The sequence below is a fragment of the Takifugu rubripes genome, chromosome 3, assembly GCF_901000725.2.
Source record: "Takifugu rubripes chromosome 3, fTakRub1.2, whole genome shotgun sequence".
Taxonomy (NCBI): domain Eukaryota; kingdom Metazoa; phylum Chordata; class Actinopteri; order Tetraodontiformes; family Tetraodontidae; genus Takifugu; species Takifugu rubripes.
In genome coordinates this window covers 6,218,383-6,243,323 of record NC_042287.1, presented here as the reverse complement: position 1 = coordinate 6,243,323, position 24,941 = coordinate 6,218,383, and the positions used below count along the sequence as shown (strand labels likewise).

General features: G+C 43.3%; 1 protein-coding gene across 2 annotated transcripts in view; it reads right to left on the bottom strand.

Annotated features, from left to right (window-relative positions):
* sema3h (sema domain, immunoglobulin domain (Ig), short basic domain, secreted, (semaphorin) 3H) overlaps window positions 1-18,879 on the bottom strand; it is a 35,297-nt gene extending 16,418 nt beyond the window's left edge. For both annotated transcript variants that reach the window (XM_011621806.2, XM_029833922.1), the window contains exons 1-4: window positions 18,437-18,879; window positions 3,289-3,443; window positions 676-738; window positions 158-277 (exon numbers count right to left, since the gene is read on the bottom strand). In XM_011621806.2, coding sequence (XP_011620108.1) covers window positions 158-277; window positions 676-738; window positions 3,289-3,443; window positions 18,437-18,536 — 438 coding nt within the window. In that variant the 5' untranslated portion in view covers window positions 18,537-18,879. The remainder of the gene's footprint in view (window positions 1-157; window positions 278-675; window positions 739-3,288; window positions 3,444-18,436) is intronic.
* Between the last annotated feature and the right edge of the window lie 6,062 nt (window positions 18,880-24,941).

The window sequence follows — 24,941 nt, the reverse complement described above, 5'->3', positions numbered from 1 at the left end:
GACCTGTTAGACTTCGCTATAGGGGTTGGAATGAAAACGTGGGTTGCAGAAACAGTAATGACATCATTACAGAACAACGACAGGCAAAGAAGCTATAAGTGTTGTGCAACTCATTCCCTTTTCCACGTATATTGAAGTGTGCATGGGGGAGCCAAACCTTGAGGAAGACGCTGGTAGACACGAAAGCACAGCGGGGGTTGAAGGCACCTGTGCCACAGACGTACAGGTGCGTTTGGTTGAAATGCTGCAACACGCGTAGGAAGTTTGCACACTCCAGCTAAAAGGACAAGAAACAGAATCACCACAGTAAAAAGATGTTGGAAAAAACCCAGGATGCCCAGGATGGTTTTAATGTTCCATACATGTGGAAAATACATTGTTGCATATCAAGTTATATCTGTGTACATTCTCAGTCATCCAGGTCATTGTATCCAAGGTAGTGTTCTCTGTCAACTGGACTGGGTTTCTTCTCTTGAAGACGTTTCGCCTTCTATCCAGAAGTCTTCTTCAGTTCCAGAACTGACAGAGAAAACTACCTTGGACATATCAAGTTATAGAATTTCTATTACTTGTCAAACCCATTCAGTCTGAGTTTACTAAAATAAGATTATTAGAAGATAAAACTGCATGTTTCTCTGTAGGAAGATTGCCCAAGTTGGGTGTGCACTGAATCACCTCTGGATCCTTTCCCGCCATCAAACATTCTTGAACACGATCTGGACTGGCTGGCCAGTACAGCTAGTGAGAGAGAGACACAGAGAGAGGGAGAGAGAGAAGATTTTTGGCTGCTGAGTTACGAGTGGGTGAGGCAGAGAGAAAATCAACAAAATAGGACAAATGTAGACGCAAACCAGCAGCAGGAGAGGGAGACGCTGATGCCTCCTGCAAGGCTGCATGAGGGAGGGGAAAATAAAACCCACCTGGTTGTTTACACGAGCCAAACTGTCAGAAGAGCAGCACTGGAGATAACATGATTAATTAACAGAGCATTAAAATGCGAGCACAATTTTTGTGTGTGTGTGTGTGGAAGAAAAGCATGTGTTTTGAAATATTCCTCATTTGTGATGGATTATATTACACATGTGCCTACGATCCCCCCGCTGTCTCAAAAGTTCTGAACATAACAGTCCAGAATTTAGAAATATTGTACTGCTAGACTCTTCATAAGATTAGTCCTGACCATTTCTGCCTGAGTGGTTGCCTGCTTTGTTTAAACGATGCTTCGCTCCAACCTGATTTATTTTAAATAGAGGGTTTGCGAAAATCCATACATGCAACACTATCTGTGCTACACATTTTCCGAGGCCATTTCACAAATCTGCGACAAAATAATGGAACGTGGCTCCAAAACCACATTTTTCCCAACATCTGCAACGCATAAACGAGACAAGCAATGCATCCGTACAAATATAATAATCAAAAGGAAGATTTTTCCAACTGCAGCTGAGGGATAGACATGGAGCCATTAACAGATGTAGGTCTTAAATACAGTCATAAGAGGGTTTATTCACTTATCCTAAATAGTCTCCGTCACGACGTGTTACAATAAGTGCTTGTGTTCCTGTTTATAGTCAAAGATCCTGTAAGACTAATGGATCTGATGTAATCAAAACAGCAGCTTAAACTACATAGTGTGTGTAAACAGTCAGTGTGCAAACACGCTCATTAAAATAAAATATTATTCTGTTGCTCTTATGGAAGATCAACAGGGTAGAAAATGACAAAAACAGAGAGAGGAGGGTTATAAATGGGTGAGGTTTGGTGTCGAATGACAGATACATGACGAATCAAATGTTTCCCTACTCAGTCATGAGCCCCTGAGACCCAGATCACTCCTCTCCACATACCATGCTGCAAAATTGACCAAAGAAAGGGTAGAAACCGGAAGGATCCTCGGCCGGCGCACACGTGTGTGTCCAAAATCCCGATAGGACATCTCGCTTTGAAAAAGATTAATGGAAAATGACGCTGTTTTCAGGGAAACAATTTCTTGTGGATATGCTGTAATTACGGCCCGCTGCAGTCTTCCCACAGAGCCCGGAGCGGAGCGTTGATGATCAGATTAGATGAGAGACTTTGCTTGTCCTTATCTCTAAATACCACACACTGACAGGAACACGGGCCACCATTGGTGGTATCTGAGCAGGTTAAGAATTCGAATCAAAAATCACCCGTCTGTGAAAAATATAAATGGGAGGGGGAAAAAAACGGCCAAGTGGTCACAGTCACGGAGGAACAAATAAGCGCTCAAAACCCGCAAACACATCAAATCACTCCGTGTAACATTGGCTTCCAGCTGTAGACTCACACAGAAGGAATGTTCCGAGGCCTGCTGACACGCCCACAGAATGATGTGAGGCACCACTGTCATATTCAAACCGTTTGCTTGTCCACGGCTGCGTGCCCACATTATTGGGCCAGAACACTTTGGAAGCATCGATAAACAGACTGATAAGAAGCAGCAGATAGCAGGAGCGAAATGACCAAAACTGTCGAGAATTTCGGGTCTGTGTCCGATCACAACCCCACAGGAAGAGAATAAACAGACTATAAATACTATATGTAGAAATATATAGCTTTGCATACAGCACAGAGTTGAGTTATGAGTTGCTTATGTCAGTCTGGTCCTTTTATTGGCTGGATTGGCTGCCTGAGTGGGTGGCTGGCCAGCTCCGCGGCTATCTGTCTGGTCCGCTGGCTGCCTGCGTACCTGTTTTTGATAGTGAACACAGCCGATAGAATCACGAAAAGGCAGATGTTGAAACCGAGAGTTGCTTTTCCTGCGAAAACAAGTCAGGTTTGTGCGTAGGTGTGTTCGTAGGCGTGCAAGAACTTGGTCACAACCCTGACCCTGACCCTGACCATCACCCTGACCTTCACCCTGATCCTGATCCTGACCCTTAACTCAATCAAGTCCAGTTTAACTTGGTCCTGGTGCTCTCAACAGATCATACCAGGTTCAGTACCAACAAATTGGGAGATGAGTAAATGCGGAATAATGTAAATTTGGCTGTTAGTATACATTAAGTACAAAATAATTCACTGAGGAACTGAAGAGTGTGTCATGCTTGAGTGGGGAATGGGAGATAAATTGACAATTAGGGAACGTTAGTCATCGAGGAGGAATTTCCTCCTCCTCCCATTGTCAATAATTAGTCTTGAGACTCCATTTAACCAGTTTGTACAACTTGAATGTTCGGTCTGTCTTTCAAGCATTCATATACATGCTGTCTTTGTATAGTCCACTGTTATGCGAGGGTGCGTGACTGTGCCGTGTGCAGTTCTAACCTTGCGGGGGTTCTGTGTTATATCATCCAGGCTGGTAGACAGCAGGTTATCTTTCATGGCCACATACAGATGCTTCCCATCTTCATCAGGCAGCAGGGAGTGCAGGTCTCCTGCGGCCAGGGGCAGCATCAAAAGACGGCCATTCTGGATCAGTTCTGTCCAAAAGAAGGCAGGCAATAAGCAGAATTGTTATAGCTAAAATAAACATCCTGGACTCAAAAAACAGGCTGAATGTACCTGAGATGATCAATGCACATCAGACGACATGAGGACATACATCTCAACCTAACACATATAAATGTATCTAATCATAATTTATAATGTAATTTCAGCTTTTAAATTATATTAAGCTTAAAACTAAAAGCAATTTGCCATGAGTGACAGATGGAAGCGGTATGAAAGATTTCCCCAACGCTGATTCAAGTCACTAAATTCAGCTTCATGGTCATATTTGTGGTGATGGATGTGCTTTTTGGAAGGTCCGTCACGCAAGTAAATAAATACTTTGAATACCTCCCTGGTTAATTTTACCACGAGCTTTTAGCGGCATAAACAATAGAGTCAACAATGGAGCAAAGAAAGTAAACATTTTTAAACCTTCAAGTTCAACTGTTATTGATTAACAGCAGGGAAATAGGTCAGCTGAAGTATTCATGAATAATCTACCAGTAATAATCAATCCCCCAAATTAACTGATAGACGGAGTCTTATATTTGAGCTCTACATTCATTTGTGAGTAAAATAAATGAACTTTAACAGATGTATGAAATAAAGGAAGAAATGAAGGGGACTGAAATAAAAAGAAGAAAGAAAGAAACCAACAACACCTCGACGGTATCCAACATGCGTCGCATTTTATGAACAAACACCTTCATGGTCTGGATGACCGTGACAAGATTGCTATTTTCACAGGCTGAGCATCGAATTTCAGCATCACTCAAAACCCCCCATTTCAGCAGCATTAAGCATTCCCGGGAACTGGGAACTATAACGGAGTGTTTAAAAGAACCGCACAAAAAAAACATTTGGCATTCAAAATGGATAAACTCTGGGTCGCGACACTAATAAACCTACTGAATTCCGTGTGGAATTTCAAATAACACTTTCAAAACCGTCATGTGGAAAGCGGGGAAAATATTAGCTCGTCCCCCGCGTGTTGTTATTACACGTTACTACATTACTGCTGGTCGGAGCTGGAACTGATAAATACTGGAGACTACTACAGACCCATTTGACCGAGGGAAGAATACAGGCAGATCTGGGTTTTTTTCTGAAACTAGTGCCAGATGTTAGTGAGTGCTTGTGGGTTTTTCATAAGGGTCCTCCAGTATTTCTGCTTTGTCTACTGGCTCTTAAACTCAGAACTGTTTATTATGATCATGATTAATCTGGACTATATGCATTAAATATCTAATGTTAACACCCTAATTAGATCCAATATGGATTTAAAAAGCCTCACATGGTGGACATGTTTCCATAACTTTGCCCAATTAACAAGCAGCATGCTGTGAGTCCATGTGACCTTTGTTCACAGTGGCTCATTGTCATGTAGCTAAGTGACCTGAACCAAATATGGCAAATCAGTGCAACTGCAGTCGTTGCTGATATATATTTGATGAGTAAAATGGTCGTGTTGGGCCGAGTGTCTTTTTAGCATATTTCATCTCTATAAGTCAAACGTGCACACAAAGCGGAACAATAACAAAGGCGAGTAATGACAAAAGGAGATGTGGTAAGAGGAGAAAATGAGAAAAATGACATGGCCAAGTGACAAGAAGATGAAAACAGTTTGATGTGGGGAGACAGTTACAAAATTAGAACGGGAAAAATGTCAAGATATGAGTGGATGATAGACAGATGAGGAGAAGAGTGGGAGAAATGGAAAGAGGAGAGCTGCAGAGCCGGAGATGAAGGATGGGATGGAAAAGGGCAGGTGGGGATTTGGCAGGGAAGGTCGATACAGGTAGAGAGAAGGTAAAAAATCATGGTTACAATAACAGGTTGGAAAGAGGATGGAAAACGAAGGGACAGAAGAAAAGTGGAACCATGTGGGAGAGGGATGAAAGGGGGAAGAAGCTGTAGGGTGTGAGGGGAAATGACAGAGGAAAAAAGATGGATAGATAGGTGGACTGAAGAGGTGGGATGAGACCAGAAACCCACATGAGAAATGCGACAAAAGGCCAGATGAGAGGGAGAGATAAAAGAAAACCCCAGTAGAGACAGGATAAAAATGATGATGGGGTGGATGAGGGGTGAGGAAAGGAGCTCGGGCACGGAGAGGCTGCGGGGAAATAGGGAAAAAATGAAGGGAAAATCTGAAGGGGGAGAGAAGTGGGGGGAAACGCCAAACAAGTCAAAATGAACGAGAGGAAGAGGAAAAGAGAAACAGATGCTGAAAATGGCAGTCGGAGGATTCGCAACATGCTGACAGTGGGACGAAAACACAAGAGATGGATCAGCAGACGGGAAATGAGGAGAGAAAGAGGAAGAGAATATGATGCAGTGGAAATGGAGAGATAATGTGAAACAGAGAAACAGTCACAGGAGAGTTCCGAACTGCAGACAGATATGGCAGATAGAGCCGCAAACTTTATCTTAAATGAGATATCAGGCTCATTAGCCACCGGGAGCACTGTTCATATTCAATTAAGAAATTACACATAAAGCGATTTTCTTTGCACTGATTTCTTCTTGATTAATCCCGTCGGGTCTTTGCGGCACAATTTCAGGGAATCTCTTTCAAAGAAAGTGATTTTTGTCTTTGTTTGCTCAGGGCTTTTCATTTCGTCTAGTTGGTCAAGTTGAAACAGATTATAGGTGTAATTAAACATCTGGGGTGCAGCGGCAGTTCAGTTGTGTACACATGAGGATTGCTTCAAAAAAAGGAAAAGAAAACAAGAAAGAATGATTACATTTGTTTTTTCCAAAGCTCTCTCTTTCAAATTGTGGCAATAGAGGCTAAAGACATAGAAAACGAGGCTGTTTCTGGTTAATTACTCTGCTGTAAAGCCCATATGGAAGATAGAACAGCTAATGTCATGAGATCTGTGCTCAGGCCAACATTTTCTTGTTGTCGGTGAGGTATTTGGTCGCTCTCTGCTGATAGATACAGAACCTTCAGTGACTTCAGGGTTAGTCGATGGACAGAGAATGAGAGACATGTCAGAAATGGGTCTTGAGAGAGGTGCAGACAGACAGACTGACAATGTCCTCCACAGCTTGAATTTAAAGAGAAATACAGAAATGAGGGATTACTGCCACACAGTTTTAGGGGATTCAAACCAGCAGCCATGCTTGGCACAGCAGCAGGTCAACGTTAACTAAAGGTAACTTGGGGAGGTGAGTCCAGGTGAAGAAGAGCATGAAGATCTGTGGAACAAAACTGAAGCATCCAAGGTAGTTTTCTCTGTCAACTGGACTGGGTTTCTTCTGAAGCATCCACTCGTCTTCCTCTTTCATGGATTAAAACACATCTGAATTCCAGACATAACGTCGTGCCTTCCGATGTTTTCAAGACGTTACCACCATCATCCCAGGAAATCAAACCCTTGTGGAATTCAAGCCGTGTCTACTCTGATTTGTGGTCCACAAGAGCGGCGTGACCTTGATTAATTCAATATAAAAGCCAAAGCTCATCAGAGCTGAATGTAAAACCACCACTGCAGTTAAAACTCCTGCAGCATTCAGTAAACCACAGGCCGCCGCCCGGCTCGCTGCATTACACGTCCTCTTCAAGAGTGTAAACTCAGGCACATATTAGTGTGTGCAGCTCGTTTGGACTCCTATCTCTGTGGGGACTATTGTAGGCATCGTGCATTCTGGACCCCTGTCCCCTGGACACCCCCGACCTTTGAACCCTAAGCCTCACCTAACCCAGACCCAATTCGAAGCTTAACCTTAAAACACACCTTAAAAGTCATCAAACACGAAAACAAAATCTTAAAATGGTTCCTGACCTGTTTTCTTTTCACAACATGCACACGCTGAGACACGTGCACTCCCACACCTACGTGCACACTGATCCACACTTACACACACCCAGACGAACACACATGCTGCACCCACCCCACCCGCACTCTTGGGACAGTTGCCTTGGCAACAGCAACCATGCCGACATAATTTCTAAGGGTGTGTGTATGGGTGTCCCTCGGCCATGCCCCTCTTAATCTTAAGTGTACCCCCCACCCCCCACCCCCGGTCACACACACACACACACACACACACACACACACACACACACACACATAGAGATAAATGGCGATGCGTTGGCCACCTCCTCTCATCAGCACTTTGGCTCACACACAGAGGACAATTTAGATTAGTGTTTTTTTCCGGAAACACCGAATCCATTTTTTATTGAGTCACTGGTTCCATCTTCACACACACATCCTTGGTGTTTCAGGTATTAAACGTGCTGCTTGCAGCTTTTTTCCCCGCCATCAATATTCAACAGGACACAAACCTGGAATTTGTGAACACGCATCAGGTTGAGAAGGTCAGATGAGCCCGAACGGATCGTTCAAAACGGCTAAATCGTTTCATATTCTCCTACATCTTAAAACAGCATTTTTCCTTTTAGCACAAAGCCTGAACTTAAAATGGTGTTTAAATACTGTAGCTTTCGAGTTTCTTGTGGTAAAGCGGGCACGTTGTGTTCTACACCTGCCCCACTGAGGTCCAATTTTGGCCCATTTCCTCTCATTTTTTGGTCATGACCCAAAGTTTAGTCATGGGTGCCAGTTGGAATGTGGACTGACTGTACCTGCATTGTTCCACCTTAAAACAAGGACTCAAAACAGATTCCAGATGTATGTGGAGAAGCTCAGGCGAGGAAGCGCAGTGTCCAACAAGACGGACCAGCCATCCTCATAGAGATTCTTCTAAACAGAGAGATGAGAACCAAACAAGGGGGCGTCCATCAGATGGTTCCGATTCACACTCACTATCTATTATGGTTTTTGAGGTCCCTCCATCTGCTCCAGCTCACCATGTGGTGATCAGATAAGATCCCTACTGCTCAAGAGAGTCCATGCAGCCTTGCAACAAAGCACCAAGTGGATCAGATGCAGCCTACAGCCCTTTATTTTATTTTCTGTGGGATCATCAGTGTCACCTTTTGAGGGATGCTGCCCAGTAATTTAAATTTCCCCTTCATTGATCTGTCGACTCTGTTCCAGGGAGACGTAAATGTCCCCAGGTGGCCTAACTTCATTTTTGGGAAAGGAAACATGCGACACCGGCAGAGAAATATGCATGCGCGCGCCTGCAGTGTGCAGCCACCCTAATCAAAATCAAGGCGACAGCAGGGTCAATGAGGGTCACGACCTCTGAGCTGAACCAATTGGCCTCTGACTCCTGTCACTGCTAATCAAAGATAGAAAAGGTTAAGATGTAAAAGAACAAAAAGGCTGAGACATAATCTTACCGGTACGTCCGTAACCTCTCTTTCTGTCACAGACACACACACACACAGACACACACACACAGACACACACACACACACACACACAGACACATACACACACACAGTGCTCAGGTCTGTTGTATCAATGGTTCCTTTATATTGTGTTTTAGACCCTGTCTGCCCACCTTTTGTTAATATGAGTGCCTGTGCCATCAAGTCCATGTGAATGTGTGTTGTGAGGTTATTGGTATTTTTATCCAGGAACCCAAAATTAAATGAATGGTTGGTGGTCATGAGAGCCGTGATGGACCTTTATGTGATTAGAGAAAATGTGTGGCTTGTGATACAGCTAAGAACATTCCTGAACTGCACCTCTCCCTGTCCCTCTCTCTCACATACATACACACACCTGCCGCAATGTAATAATCTGTTTATTACAATTTGCCAAAGAGTACATATAATCCTCACCGTAGGATTTTAGGGATTTTCTTTGTAAATGAATTGTGCTTTTAAAGGCCCATTGTGATCTACCACCAGATCATAATATCCACACACATGCCTTTAATGACGTAATAACCTCTACAGAGAAACTGTTTTGCTTTAGGTCTTGTTGATATTTATATAAATTTGTGATGGTCCGCCTGCCGCGGCTGCTAGAATGTTGTTTGTTTCTACAGTAGGCCAGGATGGACAGATTTAAAAAGGAACTTTAATATTTATTCATAATATTTCCCAGCAGGCACTGCAGGTTCTCTGTTGCCAGAACAACAAGGGGGCTAAACCATTCAGTTCTAACCATTAACTGCCAAAACACAGACGATGCAATTACCCTTTATTATTATTATTATTACATAAGGTTTTAAAAATGTAAAATTTATTAAGAAACAAACCATTTTGAGGAGCTTCCCAGGTCGTGTGAAGCTAGCAAGTTTTTCCAGACTACAAATTTGAGTCCAACGTACAGATGAACAGTCAATCCTGCCAGTCACATCCAACAGTGGGGAGCATGGTTTGGGTAGCCTCTTGAGTGTGAAACCCAAATTTGCTAAAACAATTTACAGAAGTGAATGACCCGGTTAAACAAATGTTGGCTGGACTAAACAAAAGTCTCGAAGCGGATAACCGAGCCATAATCAACAGAGTGGGGAAAGCTGAACAGAGCATTAGCAAATGACAGGACTTCAAAGATAACCACACCGTAATTCCTTCCCTCTGTCCAAAGAACTGCAAAGTTAGACACTTAAGTTTCCTGTTTGGAATCCCAGATTTGTGCATGGTCTGACCCTGGTTTAAAGGAAAGATTCAAGGAATGTGGATTACTCAACATTTAATGAACAGTGACAGTTTCGATGGATCAAGTCTTCCAACCCGCAGAAAAATCTGGCACAAGTCGGGTAAAATGTAAAGTCTGTAAGCTTTCACTGCCATGGTGATGCAAGGCTGTGACAGCAGATTGTGTCTGCCTGTTTTCTTTCTAACTGCATTAATAATTAAAAGTGGCCCTATCAAATTTGTGTGACAAACCTGCGGAATCTGCATGTTTGCCTGGAAAAGCACATCTCCGAGCAGATGTGCAAGTACTGACCCTTTAAAATATGAAGGAAAAACATCTTGAACGCCTCCTAGCCTCCTTTTCCATTCACATTGGGCACCTTCTTAGGAATATTTCTGGTAATTAATTTGGTGGTTTTCACTATATTTGTACACCACATTTTAAAAATAAAGTCATTTTCCAGGTAGGAATTTTTCCTGTTTCTACCTCCAGCCTCTAAAATATTTGACATGAGCGGAAAACACAAGTCGAGGCACAAACAAACACACATTTACACCTACGCATGTACAATGTGCGCAAGTTGTGTGGGTCGTTGTCTCTGTACTGCCTGTATGCCTGTCTGTGGCTGCCTGCATGTCTACTTGCGAAGCCTCAGGGAACTTTGATTGTCTGCTGCAACGTTCCCAGGGGGAAGAATTTGCTAGCTGCGCCACTAGAGGGATATGATGCTGGTGGTGAGGGGGGCAAGGAAACCGGGACACATTTCCTGTGGAAATAGGGTTATCGCTTCACCAATTACTACTGCAATTACAGCGGGGGGCCCGCAGGAGTCTGGGAACAAAGCCTATAGGCATACAGATGGGCACACATGAGAGGGCATTAGAAAAATGATTGCACGTCACATGTACAAAAAAATGACAAATACGCACGCCGTCGGTGTTCGTTCAGAGATGCGACGGGGAATTCTTCAAAGGCACTTTAAAGACATTAACTTCCACACGTGGTTCAGACAAGTGGGAGAATAAAGCTGTGAACCCTGGAAATGGTGGTGTGGGGTGGCATTCGTCATATTAATAACAATAAAACATAGAAAAAGGTCTGCTAGGGGATCTTCTCTCACACACACACACACACACACACACACACACACACACACACACACAGCACATACCACAGTGAAAGTTTTGCCAAACACACTACACACTACATCTGGACTGTGTCACTGACAGACCAGACCCATGTGGACAGTTTAACCTTCGACCCCAGCGTGTATGATTATTCATCATCATCATAGTGCGGCCTGGGTTATGATACTGTGACACTCATTAGAGTGTGCTGAGCCACCCCTGTTTACCTTTAAACCTAATTCATGTTTTTCGTCCTTTCTTCCACTAACAGGGTTCAGAGAATAAAGCAACATTCACACCGATGAATTCAACAGGGAACTGACCCAGAGAAAACAAATTTAGTGGTTAAATGTTTCGCCTTTGCCACAATTTTTCATTTATGACAGCATTTTGGAGACTAACTTCATCACCCAGCCCTAGTTTAGCTCATAGAATTATTCTAACTTAATCTACAATGGGTACCGAGTGGTTGCGGGAGGAAAGAAGACAGTAGTTATGCAGTCTAGACGCCTTGGGAACACCCTAACACCTACGTCTTTCCAAAAGTCTGCTTGGTTAGCGACATTATTTAAGCACAAAAGTAAGCTTTGTCAAAGACTGGAAAATTGAGTTATGGTTTCTGAAATTTCTCATGCAACGTTTGTGTACACTGTGTACGGCTCCTATGCAGGCTGCATAGAAAGAGACAGGAAATTGTTTGAATTTCACCCGGCAGTTGCCCACCTGTTGTTATTTTCCTCAAACGTCAGTGTTTGGGAAATGGAGTAGTGGATTCAGAGCTTTTAAAATGGGATTCATTTAGGAAATCTATTCCCCATAATCCCCCCATTCCTGTAAACACAATGGTTGTTATAGTTCCAGGGGTGCAAATCACCATTTGGCACATCATTCTAGAGAATGCAGGTTGATTTCTCTTATGTGGAAATGCAATTAATATGGATTCTGGAGATTTTTGTAAAGGGCGAGTTAACTGTTTTCACATGGGCTGGAGAGGTGCGCTCATAAACCACCTGATTTAACCATGGCACGACCATCTTTGTGCTGTCTGAGGATCTTCATGGCTCAGCCTCAGAGAATAGCAGGCTAGGAACACCATGTTCTCCCATTGCTCTCTGAAATTAGGCTTTTCACATCAGAAGGTGAGCTGAAAATGAGCTATTTGTCAACAATGGATTCAGATTTAAGTTTACAATCAGCGACGACGGTTAGATCTCTTTTGAATCCGAGCTCAGTGAGATGATAAATAGCGCAATCTGTCCGTGCACATCCTCTGTTTGCTGATATGTCCTGGCTTTTTAAACAGGAAAAGGAAGTCTGACTCACAACCTTTTGTGCCACTTGACTGATCTTCTCAACACAACATAGAGTAACATTCTTGTGGCTTCTTTCTGGGTCTTGTGGTTCCAGCAGAGCATCAGGTCAGCAACAGCAGCAGAAATCCCAGCTCATAGAACCCTTTTAGTTCACCTTTGAACCCGTGGATGGAAGCGCACATTTGAAGGAGACTTTAAATCGCTGGATGATTGAGTAAAATCCAGTACGGACATTTTTATCTTGCTGTGATAAAAGTTAGTGAATTAACATGTGGTGTTAACTTCAATGTTCACTGGAGACATGAAGGTCCCCAACAATGAGTGTCTAAATGCAGACGTGGAGTCCAACAATATGTTTTTATTTCTACATTTCCGTCAGCACAGACCGTGACCTGCATAGCCTCGGTAAAAGAATCATTTTTCTTGATAAAAAGAGAGCGTTTCGTGCTGTTTTCAGCAAGAGCCATAAAAGAGGCAGCCATTTTTGCGAGTGCCATTCTGGCATCTGACCCAAGTGTTTGTTGGTGAAGGTAAAAGTCATGAGGGCTCCACTAATGGCTTGAAAGTGCTGACAGAGAAAGGAGAGGTGAAAATCTCCACAGCAATCTGACAGGAGCAAATTAATACTCAAGGGAAAAGGCAGCAAGTTGAAGCTTTTAATTATTTTTATTATTATTTTCTTTGATTACAGGATTCAGGCTGAATATAAGCTCTAATATTAATACCACACAACCTCTCAAGGGTGCATTTATGATTCCATTGTTATCACAAGTCCATGTTTACACAACTGTTCATTGAGACTCTAAATCCTCAGTATGGAAACCTGCCTTTTAGTTCATTTTGGTAGGTAATCGCCGTCATTACACCGCGATACGAGTAAACAGCTGTTGTTTGAGTTTGGTAGTAACACCACCGTTGGGGACGTTTCCCATTAAATTTAATAACTTGCTGATTTTTTGCCAGAACCATCCCAGCGAAACACCCATCTCAGCAACATCCCAGCCTGGAAAACACTGGCCTAGATAGAAACAGATCTGAAAGAATAAATGAATAATTAAACACCTCTTGGTTTTAATCTCCCTCTGAAGGCTTTTGTGTCTTATTAGTACAAAAGCGAAAGGTGACGGTTGGAGAATGTGAAACGAACACGGGATGACGCCAGCAAATGGACCTCCAGCACTGCAAGAACATGCATTTGCTCAATCTAACCTGCCTCAGACCTGAGAAACAAAAGTAGAAATATGTTGATACTCATTCATTTCAGTCCATCTATCCCAATACTTAAATGATTGAGATACATAAAAGAAGTGTCAAATTTAATAGTACTTTAATAGTAAAGTTGCCAGTGTTGAACTGGAGTCCCACAGCGGTTAGCTCAGCTATGAGACGCTGGTCTGTGTGTTGCTCCTTGCTCCAGCGTAGCCGCTGCTCCACAACCGACTTTCCACTTTATAGACAACAGCTGCCTCATCTGTGACCCATGTGGAAACAGCTGCGCACGGCTCCTTAAATTTCCTCCAACGTCGCTTCAGAATATTGGAGCACCATAAAGTCACAACAGACCAGATGAAGGGATTTGACTTTGCATTCAAGCTTTGATTCATTGCTCAGTAGAGTGTGTGTGTTTCCTAGAGAAATCGAAATGAAATCTCGCCAACACAGAGGCGCAATCAAGCATCTGGACAATGATGGACCAAACTGCTGTGCAATCTAAACAGCAATTTACATGCTAATAGCATGAAATTGAAAAGGACTCATTTCCATTACAATTTGCACTTTGCCCAAAAAGACACAGGGGAAAGCAACGGGGTGAGTTTAAACGTCTTGATTAAACACGAGCAATCAGCATCATTCAGTCAACACTACCAGCGAAGCATCTTGACAATGAAAAAAATCCAAAACCTATAAATTCAAATACTCGCGGCTCCATCTCCGATGTGAATTCTACATGAATTAAACATCACCCCGTGTGGGAACATTGATTTAGACCGAGTAAATAAACTCTCCCATCTGAACAATTCATGAAAATCACTTATTTGATCATGAGAGGGAAGCTTGTGACAGAGGTAGGATCATCCTGCAAACGTAGAGCAACCTCTGATGGTTTGGGGCAGGTGCATCACTGAGCCGTGGTGGCTAAAGTTCAGCGCCTCAGTCACGCACAATTGGATCAGCTCTCAGGCAGCTGTGCTGAAACAGTGGGAGTTTTCTTTTTTCTTTTTTTTTTTTAGCTTATCAGCTTGTTTAGAAAAAGAAATCGCGCCAAAAGTTTTGAGTGAGCGTTCGGATTCCCCCAATCTTTGGTGAACGGGCCTAAATAGCTGTCTGTAGTCCTGAGTTTTGTCGCCAGCATCTGTCTAAAGTTGCAGCACCTGTGAGGTCTTGTGCAGACTGGATTATTTCTGTAAGATGTCTGCTGACTAATGCTAAACCTGCTTTAGGCTGCCAGCAACAGGAGCTCAAAACTGACATCCAGCGTGTCACCGACGGCAACCCTACAGCACATCAGCACAGAGCTGATGTATCGTACGCGCTGCAAAATTAAGTGTGCGTGTTTGTGTACATGTGTGCATGTGTGTGGTAGGGACAAAGTTGTATCTCTAACTACCATCTCATCAAGAAAATCGCACTGCTGACTGAATGACTCCTATAATGGTTACACAGAGGTTTGTATGCATGCATGTGTGTGTGTGTGTGGGGGGGGGGGGGGGGGTAACATGACATTTGACTGAATAACTGGGATAATTTAGTCATTAAGACAGAGATGAGGACTTTAGGAACTAATCAGGCGAGTATTTAAGTGTTTAAAGCTGGTTTGTTTCCATCAGATCAGTCAGTCTGATTACACTTCACCAATCAGAACAAATTAAGATTGGCCTGGATGCCTAAAACTTTAAACTGCCATAATCACGGCACACATTAAGTATGTGATGTATATTTCCCCCCTCTTTTGGACAACAGGGAACAGAATAAGGAAACTTTATGCACAACAAACCTTAAACGCTGCTGTGAATTCACAGGTATGTAGAAATCTTTCCCCCATGACCCAGCTAAAAGGATTATTTTCTCTGATGTGCTTTGCTGCATTGTTTCATTGAGTGGGGAGTCGTTAAAACCCTCTATAATGTCACATCCTCGTCCACGTACGGCTGTAGTTCGGTTACAAAATGCAGCTCTAGAAGAACTCGGTCGTAGAGAGCTACTAGCAACCCCTCTGCTCTTACACAGCCCAGTCTCCACGTTTAAATCCAAACCCCCTCCGACAGATGTAGACATTGTTTCACTGTTCAGTGAGGAGTTAAACAAATCCTGGGAGTAAAATAATACAATTAGCCTGTCTATTGACATGTATATTCATGAATGTTGGTCGTTTAATCTCAGATTTCAGTGAATCAACATGCATCTCTAGTAAACTCTGCAAAGGCGAATGAATTGGAATGATACCATTTTTGTTCTACAGCCTCTTTTTCCCATCATCAGATATTTTTCTCCTTTCTTCCAGTTCAGAACTCCTCGTTGTTTTGCTCCTGCACCACCTTTTAGGTTGGTTTGGCATCGCTTTAAAGAGGTGGCACATTATGAAAAGTGGATTAAAGAAGCCATTTGATTTTCATCCCGGCTGCTTTGTTAATTAGCTGCCAGCAATTAAGTTAGCAGACATTAAGGAGCCAGACAATACTTTAAACTGATCATTTTTTATTCCGAGGAGGTGACCCCCCCCACCCCTAAAATTAAAATAATCGCTGTTCTACAAGAAGAGGGGAAAAAAATCTCCTTCCTCCCACTGTCTGCAAAAATCCTCCATAATGATGAGAAGGGAAATGACCACCACATGGAGCTCCCACAGAGAGAACACACACACGCATACACACATGCACAGACACACGATTATTATACGCATCCTTTTCTTTTTGTTCTCTTCTCAAAGATGAGCAGGCTGGCTTCTGTGTGTATATATATAAATCTCTATAAATCTCAGCCTCTGTTGCTCAAAGGGCTGTTGATTTACACCAGCAGGATGCAACACACAGACGGAGGCTGGCTGAGCTCTGGAGCCGAGTCAGAGTCTGACCCAAATGTGCTAACACTGGCCCCCGACCTCGTTCCCGTTCCTCTAGCTCGGTCCACCATCTCTGACTGATCACGTGAGACCAAAGGAAATCAATAACGGAAGCTGTGATTCTGATTGGCAGGAGAGCGACGCGTTCCTTTTGCCTTTGCTAGCCTGTCCTCCAGCACTATTCAGACGTTTCCCGTACACCCCTCAGGTGTTTCCCAGGTTTCATCTTAGAGACAAGAGGCAGCCTCATCCCACAGCTTCCCTCTCCTTCATCTGGTTATCTTCCTATTTCCATGCACCATTTCCAAGTGCGTCAGACTTTCCTCTGTTTCCCATCTTTGCCACCTTTGTTTTGATCTACTGTGTCCCGCTTCTGACGCGGCTGATGGAACCGCCGCCATCCATCCCACGCGGCCCCGCGCTGAAGCAAACGGCTTCGCTGGAAATGTGACGTAAACATGCTGGTCGTCTGTTTATATGCAGCGACGCCTCGACCCAGAAACCTCTCCGTCTAGGAGAGAGAGAGAATTCCAGGGGACGGCGCTCCTGGTGGGGAGCTGCAACAAATTGATAACTAGCGCGTTTGTTATCGACCAAGGAGGAAGTTTTCCTAGTCTCCAGCTATCAGATCTTCCCTCCCCCGACAGCTGTGCATCCCTGTCACATCCTGAGTAAGATCCCACCAGTGGACATGGAGCATTGAGCCGTCACAGGGGGATGAGCGTGCTCCTCCTTTTCCAGGCTCTCTGAGCAGCACATGTAAACGCAATGTGGCAACAAGTGCTCTCCCTGCGTGGGTGGCCTCCTGGTGACAGCAGCTTTGACTTCATATGCGGAGTGTGGACGTCACTGCGTGAGCAATTCCTAGACGTTTACGTGCGCAACCCTGAATTCAAAACACCCCCCTCCCACCGTACCATGTGTTATATAGATATGAACCCCCAATAAAACAGCCCGGATTTGCTGAATAAGCTGCAATGTCATATTTTACTGGAGAGTGTTCCCTCTGGAGCCTCTGGTGCGTCTGTCCGCCTGGGATTCAGCGTGGCTGTCAGCCGGGCCCGGAGCCAAGAGAGAATTAATTTGGTGCTGATCTGGATCTTGGACTTCTGCCATCAGATAATTACTTCTTTTGTTACACATCAGTGGAAGTAACACAGGGAGGCACTTGATTCTGCGTCCTGAGGGAGGACCCTGGGTTGGGGGGCGGGGGGGGGGGGGGGGGGGTGAACCAATCGGGTGTGGACAAATCCTGTCCACGATATTATTAATAACAGATCTGAACCACTTTAGAAGATAAATCTGTCGCCGTTCTCGTTACTATGGGAATAGCGAGCCTCCGCGTCATGTGAGCGCTGCTGTTGATATTGGCAATAAATTGGTATTTTAGCTGGTCGGTGAGTAAAGGCCTGTTAATTCCCATTCAGTTAAACCCACCAATAAACACTGTACAGGGTCAGAGTTGGGGTTAGTGTTGAGGGAATCGGACCACTTTGTGTATGAAAGTGAATATTTTTATATTTAATTGTCAGTCTTCTGGCTAAAATGGTTTTTTTGATTAACATCCAGCTGATATTTGTTGTCACACGTGCTGGTACGTGTTTTCACACCCGCATTTTGTGTTCCAAACCTTTTTTAAACAGAAGCCTTTTGCACGATGGCCAAAATGGGCACTTCAATATACCGCAACTTTGAAACTAACCCCCTGGTCGAAGGAGAAAGTGTGGGGAGGAAACCTCTCAAAAGAAAATGAATGAACTCCATCTGCCTAATTCAGGTAATTACAGAGCTGAAGGCATGAGGGAGGGAGGCTGAGATGTCATCATTTGTGCTTCATAGCCCATGAATGTGTGGACATTAATAAAAGAAAAGAAATTGTCGGTGTGTGTGTGTGTGGGGGGGGGGGGGGGATATGGAGGTGCAGACAGGGAGAGAAGGCAACAATAGGAGAAGAAAAATGTTGGGTTTTACCTGAATGAGTGAACTGGAGTCTGGGCTGAGATGCTCTCCATGCCTCGGTGAGGGTGGCCCTGAGGTGGGCCAGCAGGACCGCGGTCACCAGCCAACACATCCTCGACGCAGCTTCGGTCTCAGGCAGCTCTGTGTTGCATTCAGGTGAGGAGGAGCTGAGTCCGATCCCAGTTTCCGCTACAACCGCGGCGGGTGTCTGGTGGCCGCAGGTCACAAAGATGCTGAAACACTTGTGCACTCGGGCCGGTCGGCTTATTCCAGGTCCTCAGGGAGCGTTTACAGCAGCACTGGAGCGCACTTTACATTCTTTTGTGTTTATCTGTGCAGGAAAGAACGCCTTCCAAGAAATAAGAAAGTCCTGTGTGGAGGCTGACAGCTCTCTTCTGCTCCGTCTCTGGTTCCTGCTACTCTCTGCATGTGTCTGCTCTCGCTCGTCCTCCCTCTCACAGTTTTCTCTCTCTCTCTCTCTCTCTCTCTCTCTCTCTCTCTCTCTCTCTCTCTCTCTCTCTCTCTCTCTCTCTCTCTCTCTCTCTCTCTCTCTCTCTCTCGAGGAGGCGGAGGGGAAAAAGAACCTTGATCATTGTGGCCACCCTGTAGACACACACATACACACACACACACACAAAACATCACAAATAGCAGTAAAACACCAATAAATGTCTTTGAGTTTATTAGTTGTGCAATAGTGCTCCGGTGTGTATGAAGGCCAGGCATAAACTGAAGCCTAGATCGCCCCTAGTGGTAGGCTGCAGTAAAGAAGAAGCGTTCCTCCCCGGTTTGTTTGAAACAGTCATGCTGAACGCGAGGAAAAACTTTTAAAGTTGCAACGATGTTTACGTCCGCTCAGTGGCCCTCTAAAGCTCTGGGCTGATGACTGGAGCTTTTCTTCGTGGTTGTTACAGCCGATGCAGTCAGAGGGGGGTTTGATGGCGGACGTTTGTTTCCCTTTGTCCTTAACTTTGAGGTGAGAGCTGCTTCATGCCTCGACTCTGCGAACTATGGAGGGGGGAAAAATGTGAAAAATAATCAGGACCAAACTATGAAGCTCATTAAAATAACGGAGCAAGATCTTAAAAATCAATTTAATAAAGCAACCCATCTCCTCCTTCCCCGGTTCTCATTATTTCGTGCATTTCTATGCCCAACCCAAATGCAATCATTAAAACTGGAGCCTTTTTTCCTCTGTTATTTTCACTGGAGAGCGGCTCACGCGGGTAAATAAGCACCAGCTGATTTTTTTTCCTTTTTTATTCAGAAACTCAAGTTCAATCACAGGCTAGCCGGGACAATTTATTCATTCTCTGGGATAAATAATGAATTTAGGTTGCGTGCAAATGAACAAGTTATGTCCTCCCTCAAAGGATTTCTGATTAATAAATGATTTATTCTCTCAGCTTGTTTGCTGTTGTATAATTAGTGCAGGTTTTTTTAAACTGTGACCCAACAGATAAATTGCAAGAAATGTTCTCTAACCTATTGTTTACACAAACACGTACTGATTTTAATTGGATACGGGCAAATCTGATCATCAACTGGAGGCATTTTAAAAGAAGGAAGATGTCAAATAATTGGCACTATGAATATAACTATGCCCCATAAAGCCAAAATATTTCTGCTCCGTTTTATGAACACGTCTACTACAGACACTACTCCCACATGTAGGACGTTGAGTCACAGCACGTGCTGTGACAGTTGGGGAAAGTTGCTGAGATTCTACTAAAGTATGAAAAGCTGACAGCCAAGAGTGAAGATACAAGTTTCATCCTGATGGCCTTTCCAAGTCTAATTTAGCACAACAGGAAGTGAAGGGTTGCAGGAGTCATCACTTCCACATGTACGCCGGGTCATGGAAGCACTTCACTCCAGTTCTGACCCGGCTGCACCTGTCAGCATTTGTTACTTCATTTACCACTAAAATACTCATTTTCTTTCTCTGGGCTGTCAATGAGTCGTGATTTCACGCAAGTACGAACACATTTGAGCCCAAGATCATCATATAATGTTGCAAACTTCTGCAGTTTTCTGTGTTATTTCTCTGTATATTGTATCACTAACAACTGGTACTGACAGACTTTTGCTCGTTCTTGATGCGAAGTTGCTGCTTCTGTGGCAGACGGGGAACTCGGCAAACACCTCCGTCAACAGAGTCTTATTTCTTATTAGTAATGATTCAAGTTATCTGCACGATCACTTCTGTCGCATCAGCACAAATGCTGTTGTGCAACGATGCATTATGTTTGCATTGGTCCATTTGTTGTCTGTTTGATTTGGTTTTTCTTCATGATGTTTCTGCTTCATGACATTTCTACTTACTTGATATGTTGTGTTTGTACCCACACTACAGAGTAAAATGAAAACGAGCCTCAAGATTCCTGTAATGATGATTAAATCAGTGATGCAACATGTTGCGTGTGTGTGTGTGGGGGGGGGCTTTTTGCCTAAAATTGAGTTACTGGAACCCATCTACACTGTCGTGTTGGTAACACTGGACAATGAGAAAAATGTCCTCCATCTCATCAGATTAGTGAGGCTCATAATTTAAAATAATGGCCTACCAGCTAGCGTGGACAAAAAAGCCTTGATTTCTTTTTTGACAACCAGCCAGTTGGCCAGGAAGTTCTGGCTGTGTGGATCATTACCAGTGTCAGATCATACATCACACAGTCCGAGCTTCCTGGCTGACAAAGCAAGCTGTCACTTGTTGTCATGTTAGTTCATGAGTTTTCATCCAAACCAACTCAACAATAATTGTGTAATGTTTATGTTGTAATTTTATTTCTATTTTATTCTATATTTATGTATATATGCTTATAATATGTATATATTATAATGTGTATATATTATAATGTGTATATATTATATATATGTGCTTATAATATATGCTGTATATATGCTTATAACATTCTGATCTTATTTGTATTTATTTATTCTGTTTCTATACTTTGTAAATACAAAACCTAGTCTCCAGTTATATTAATCCACGTTAGGCTGCTACTACAATTCAATTTCCCTACGGGATGAATAAAGTACATCTTGAATCTTGAGGCCGACAATGCCACTTTAAGTTAGATATAACAATGGTTCAACTTTAGGACTATATACTGGCAAATTTTTCAAAGATTAGTTTAACTGTTACAATAATTTAGGACAAACAAACTCTTACAAATTGTAACCATGTTTTGAAGAGGGATCTCTAATTTTCTATTTACATTGATCAACATAGTTAAAGGGTTCTTTTTAAAAAACAAACAAACAGGGGCATACTGTTATGAGGTTTTAGATAAATATTTTTGAAAAAAGTCTTACCAAAACATCATGTTTGACGCCCTTTAATACCTGGAGACCAAATAGTGGCTTTACAGCGTACAACAGGTGGAACTTTGCTGCTATCTAGCGTTTCTCCTTCTGCAAAATTGAAGTCTCGTGCTCAAAAAACTGAAATCTCGCGATATTCTGAATTATCTTTTTAAAAGGTTAAAAAAAGAAAGTTGGACAAAAAACATAAAATAAACGGGAATTTAAAGTAGAGTAGAACTTCACCATGAAGAAAGTAATTTCAGTGTTTTTCCAGCGAACGAGAGAACAGATGAAGTTAAACGCTTGATGGTATTAGCAGAATTAGCAGCACCACTAGAGGGCGGTATATGCTCACACACTTCATCAGCAGAAAAAGAAAAGCACGTAAGACTAATAATAACAATAATAGTAAAGCTTCGTGCCTTTTTGGATATCACATCACGTGTAGATTGTCCCTGATAATTCACTACATTAATTGAACAAAAGCTGTTTCATATAATGTCATTAAAGTCCTAAATGTTAAGAATTTCTCCAGACTTCATAAACTGACCAATGGGGTTAAACCCTAAAGAGAGGTTTGGGTTTAAATGTAGCTGTGATGGGCTTTATGACAGGGTGGGGTGCCGCGGACTTTAGGGTGTGGGTCTAATCGTCCCGCGCGCTCCCGCCACAATGTGTTGGAATCTTTTGTGTGCGGTGGACGGCGGCGCGCTCACCGTAAACCTAACAGTAAAATAAGAGCATTAGGAATGTGATTGGATAATCCCAAAACCTGAGATGTTGAATAACAACATATTTCAGAAGTGAATGGCAGCCAACCTTTTTTTTAATGGATTTTTTTTTAAATTATGTCATGGAAACTACTAATTTAAAACGGTGACACATAAGTCAGTGGGCGTTGTGTTTAGGTGTGGACGGTGCTCTAAAAATAAAACTTTGGGAACAACAGATAGGTGGGTGTATGGCTGACTCGTAGTCTCTGGCCAGCCTTTATCACAGATTTACTCGTGTCAAAGCTAAAAAATGCACCTCAGACAGAGACAGAAGAGCCAGTGTTACCGGTACAAAGTCATCGCCAAAGATCGTCTATTGAACAATGAAACGGCCGAAGGCGACCAGCGATTTTCTTTATAACATTTAAACGTCGTGATGTTCTGTAGTCTCACCGTAGGAGGGCAATCTCCAAATATTATGACACATCCCTGTCACTTGCAGGATGTTAAACATGCTCAGCCGTGCATTTCACGTTTCCTCTTTCGTCTTATTCTGTAACAGTCTCAAGAAGGATAATAACACACTAACTTATGAGACATAATAGTTTTAACTTGAGCTTGTGTGCCTCAGTTTGTTTGTTTTGTTGTTTTCCCTTTTTTTGCTGAGAGATCATCAAAACTTGGGAAATGTATAAATGTTTTTAAAAATTTTGTCACCCTGATCTTTCATTTCTATATGTTCAAGGTAAATGAAAGCTAGTTTGGTTCATTCTGAAAAGAGAAGATGTATTAAAGCAAGAGAGATATCTTTGACCTTGAAGTCTGAACCTTTAGGACTACCAAGTTTAAATTGCCTGGGCTTTAATGGTGCAACCGGTGAAGAAGCCCTGTAAAAATTTGCAGCATATTTTTGAAACAATCCCCTCGGCCGAATGGGCCAATATTACCAGCCTACAGCAGTACAGGCTTTAAAAGAGCCCTGCTTTGCAAGCTGTGACATGTAGGAAGCGTCACAAAATCTGAGGTAAATGCTTGAATTTGCTGTTTTCATGCCGTGGAAAATTAAATGTAGAAGGTAGGTTGAGACTTAGATAAACGGTTAAATAATTATGCAAATGGTATAAACACTCAAACATGTTCGTGATTAAAGCTTAGATTACTTTTTAAATTTCGTAGTCTCTGCACTTCCACACAAAGAAAACGGAACAGAGTGAGACATCTTTGTTCTCCTGTGGGAGGTGGCAGAACCTTCGCAGCTCCGACATGTTTCACTGTAAATGATTGGCTCGAGTTTAAGCCCGCCCCTCTGTCTTCTATCGGTCCTTTCTATTGGCCATTGTCTTCATTCATCGTCTCTTCTCATTGGGCAAGTCTGGCGAGCTATGAGCTCATATTGGTTAAATATAGTCGCGCTCGCGAGGGGCTAAAAATAGAGCGGTATATAAAGCTGGCGTTTCGGCGGCGTGGAGCCTCACTCCTCCCGGCTGCTCGACAGAGCTGCCCGCTGAAAGGAGGGAAAGACAGACAACAGCTTCGTCATTCTCTGTTCAGCTCATTCCCCTACAAGTGGTGCAGCGCGGCGTTCCGCTCCGTGTCCGGCCCAGTTCAGGGTGTAGCAGGCAATGACGAACTTCCTTCCTTCCTTCCCTTCTAACTGCAGACTTTCGTCTGTGTCGAGGCCTGCTCATTTCCTTCAGCAGAGCACTTCAGCCCCATCTCAACACGTTAAATAAGCAATGAGACCATAAAAAGAAAATCAATGTGATATTCTGTAACTAAGCAGAAGTTTTTATTCTGTTTTAGCAGCTCCTGGGTGTAGCTGGACATTATTGCAATGTGGAGACTTAAGCCAGGAAGCATCTCCAAGTGATATGAACAAAGTGGAGACTGGTGTCATCTGCCCCTGAACACCTTCCAGCTGTTTTGGAATATGTGTGTAACATCTGCACACTCCGTGCCACTGAATATCTGAACAATTCTCTTTCGCAGGGACTCGGTTCAGTTAGAAAATGCCCAAACCAACTCCCCTCAAATCCACCCACTCAGTATTTTGGAAGCATTCTTCTCCCATCTTTACTGCTTCTTCATCCATCCTCCTCTCCTCTCCTCTCACTAGAAAACGTACCAGAGGTCAAATCCCAGCGGCGATCTGAATGAACCTGATTCAAATATCTTGTGGCCAAAGTTCCACGGATGCTGTAATTTGTGAAAGCAGATTCTGCCTCTTTACATGATCACACCTCATTGATATCATTAGATCGACTTGTTGATCTCGGATGTCTGGCTAGCTGTGGCGTTGTGCGCGGGCGCCAGGTCGTAGCTGGCAGCTACCAGCGTGAAGTGATTCTGTTGTGCATCCTGTGCATTTCCACACCTCCGCACCGTCTTACACAACTGCCGTCTTTTATTTTTGCTTGCGGAGCAGTTCTCCCAGCACGCTCGCAGCTCTCAGGCATTACTCCACAACATCCAGCATCATCCCACACAGGCCGGGA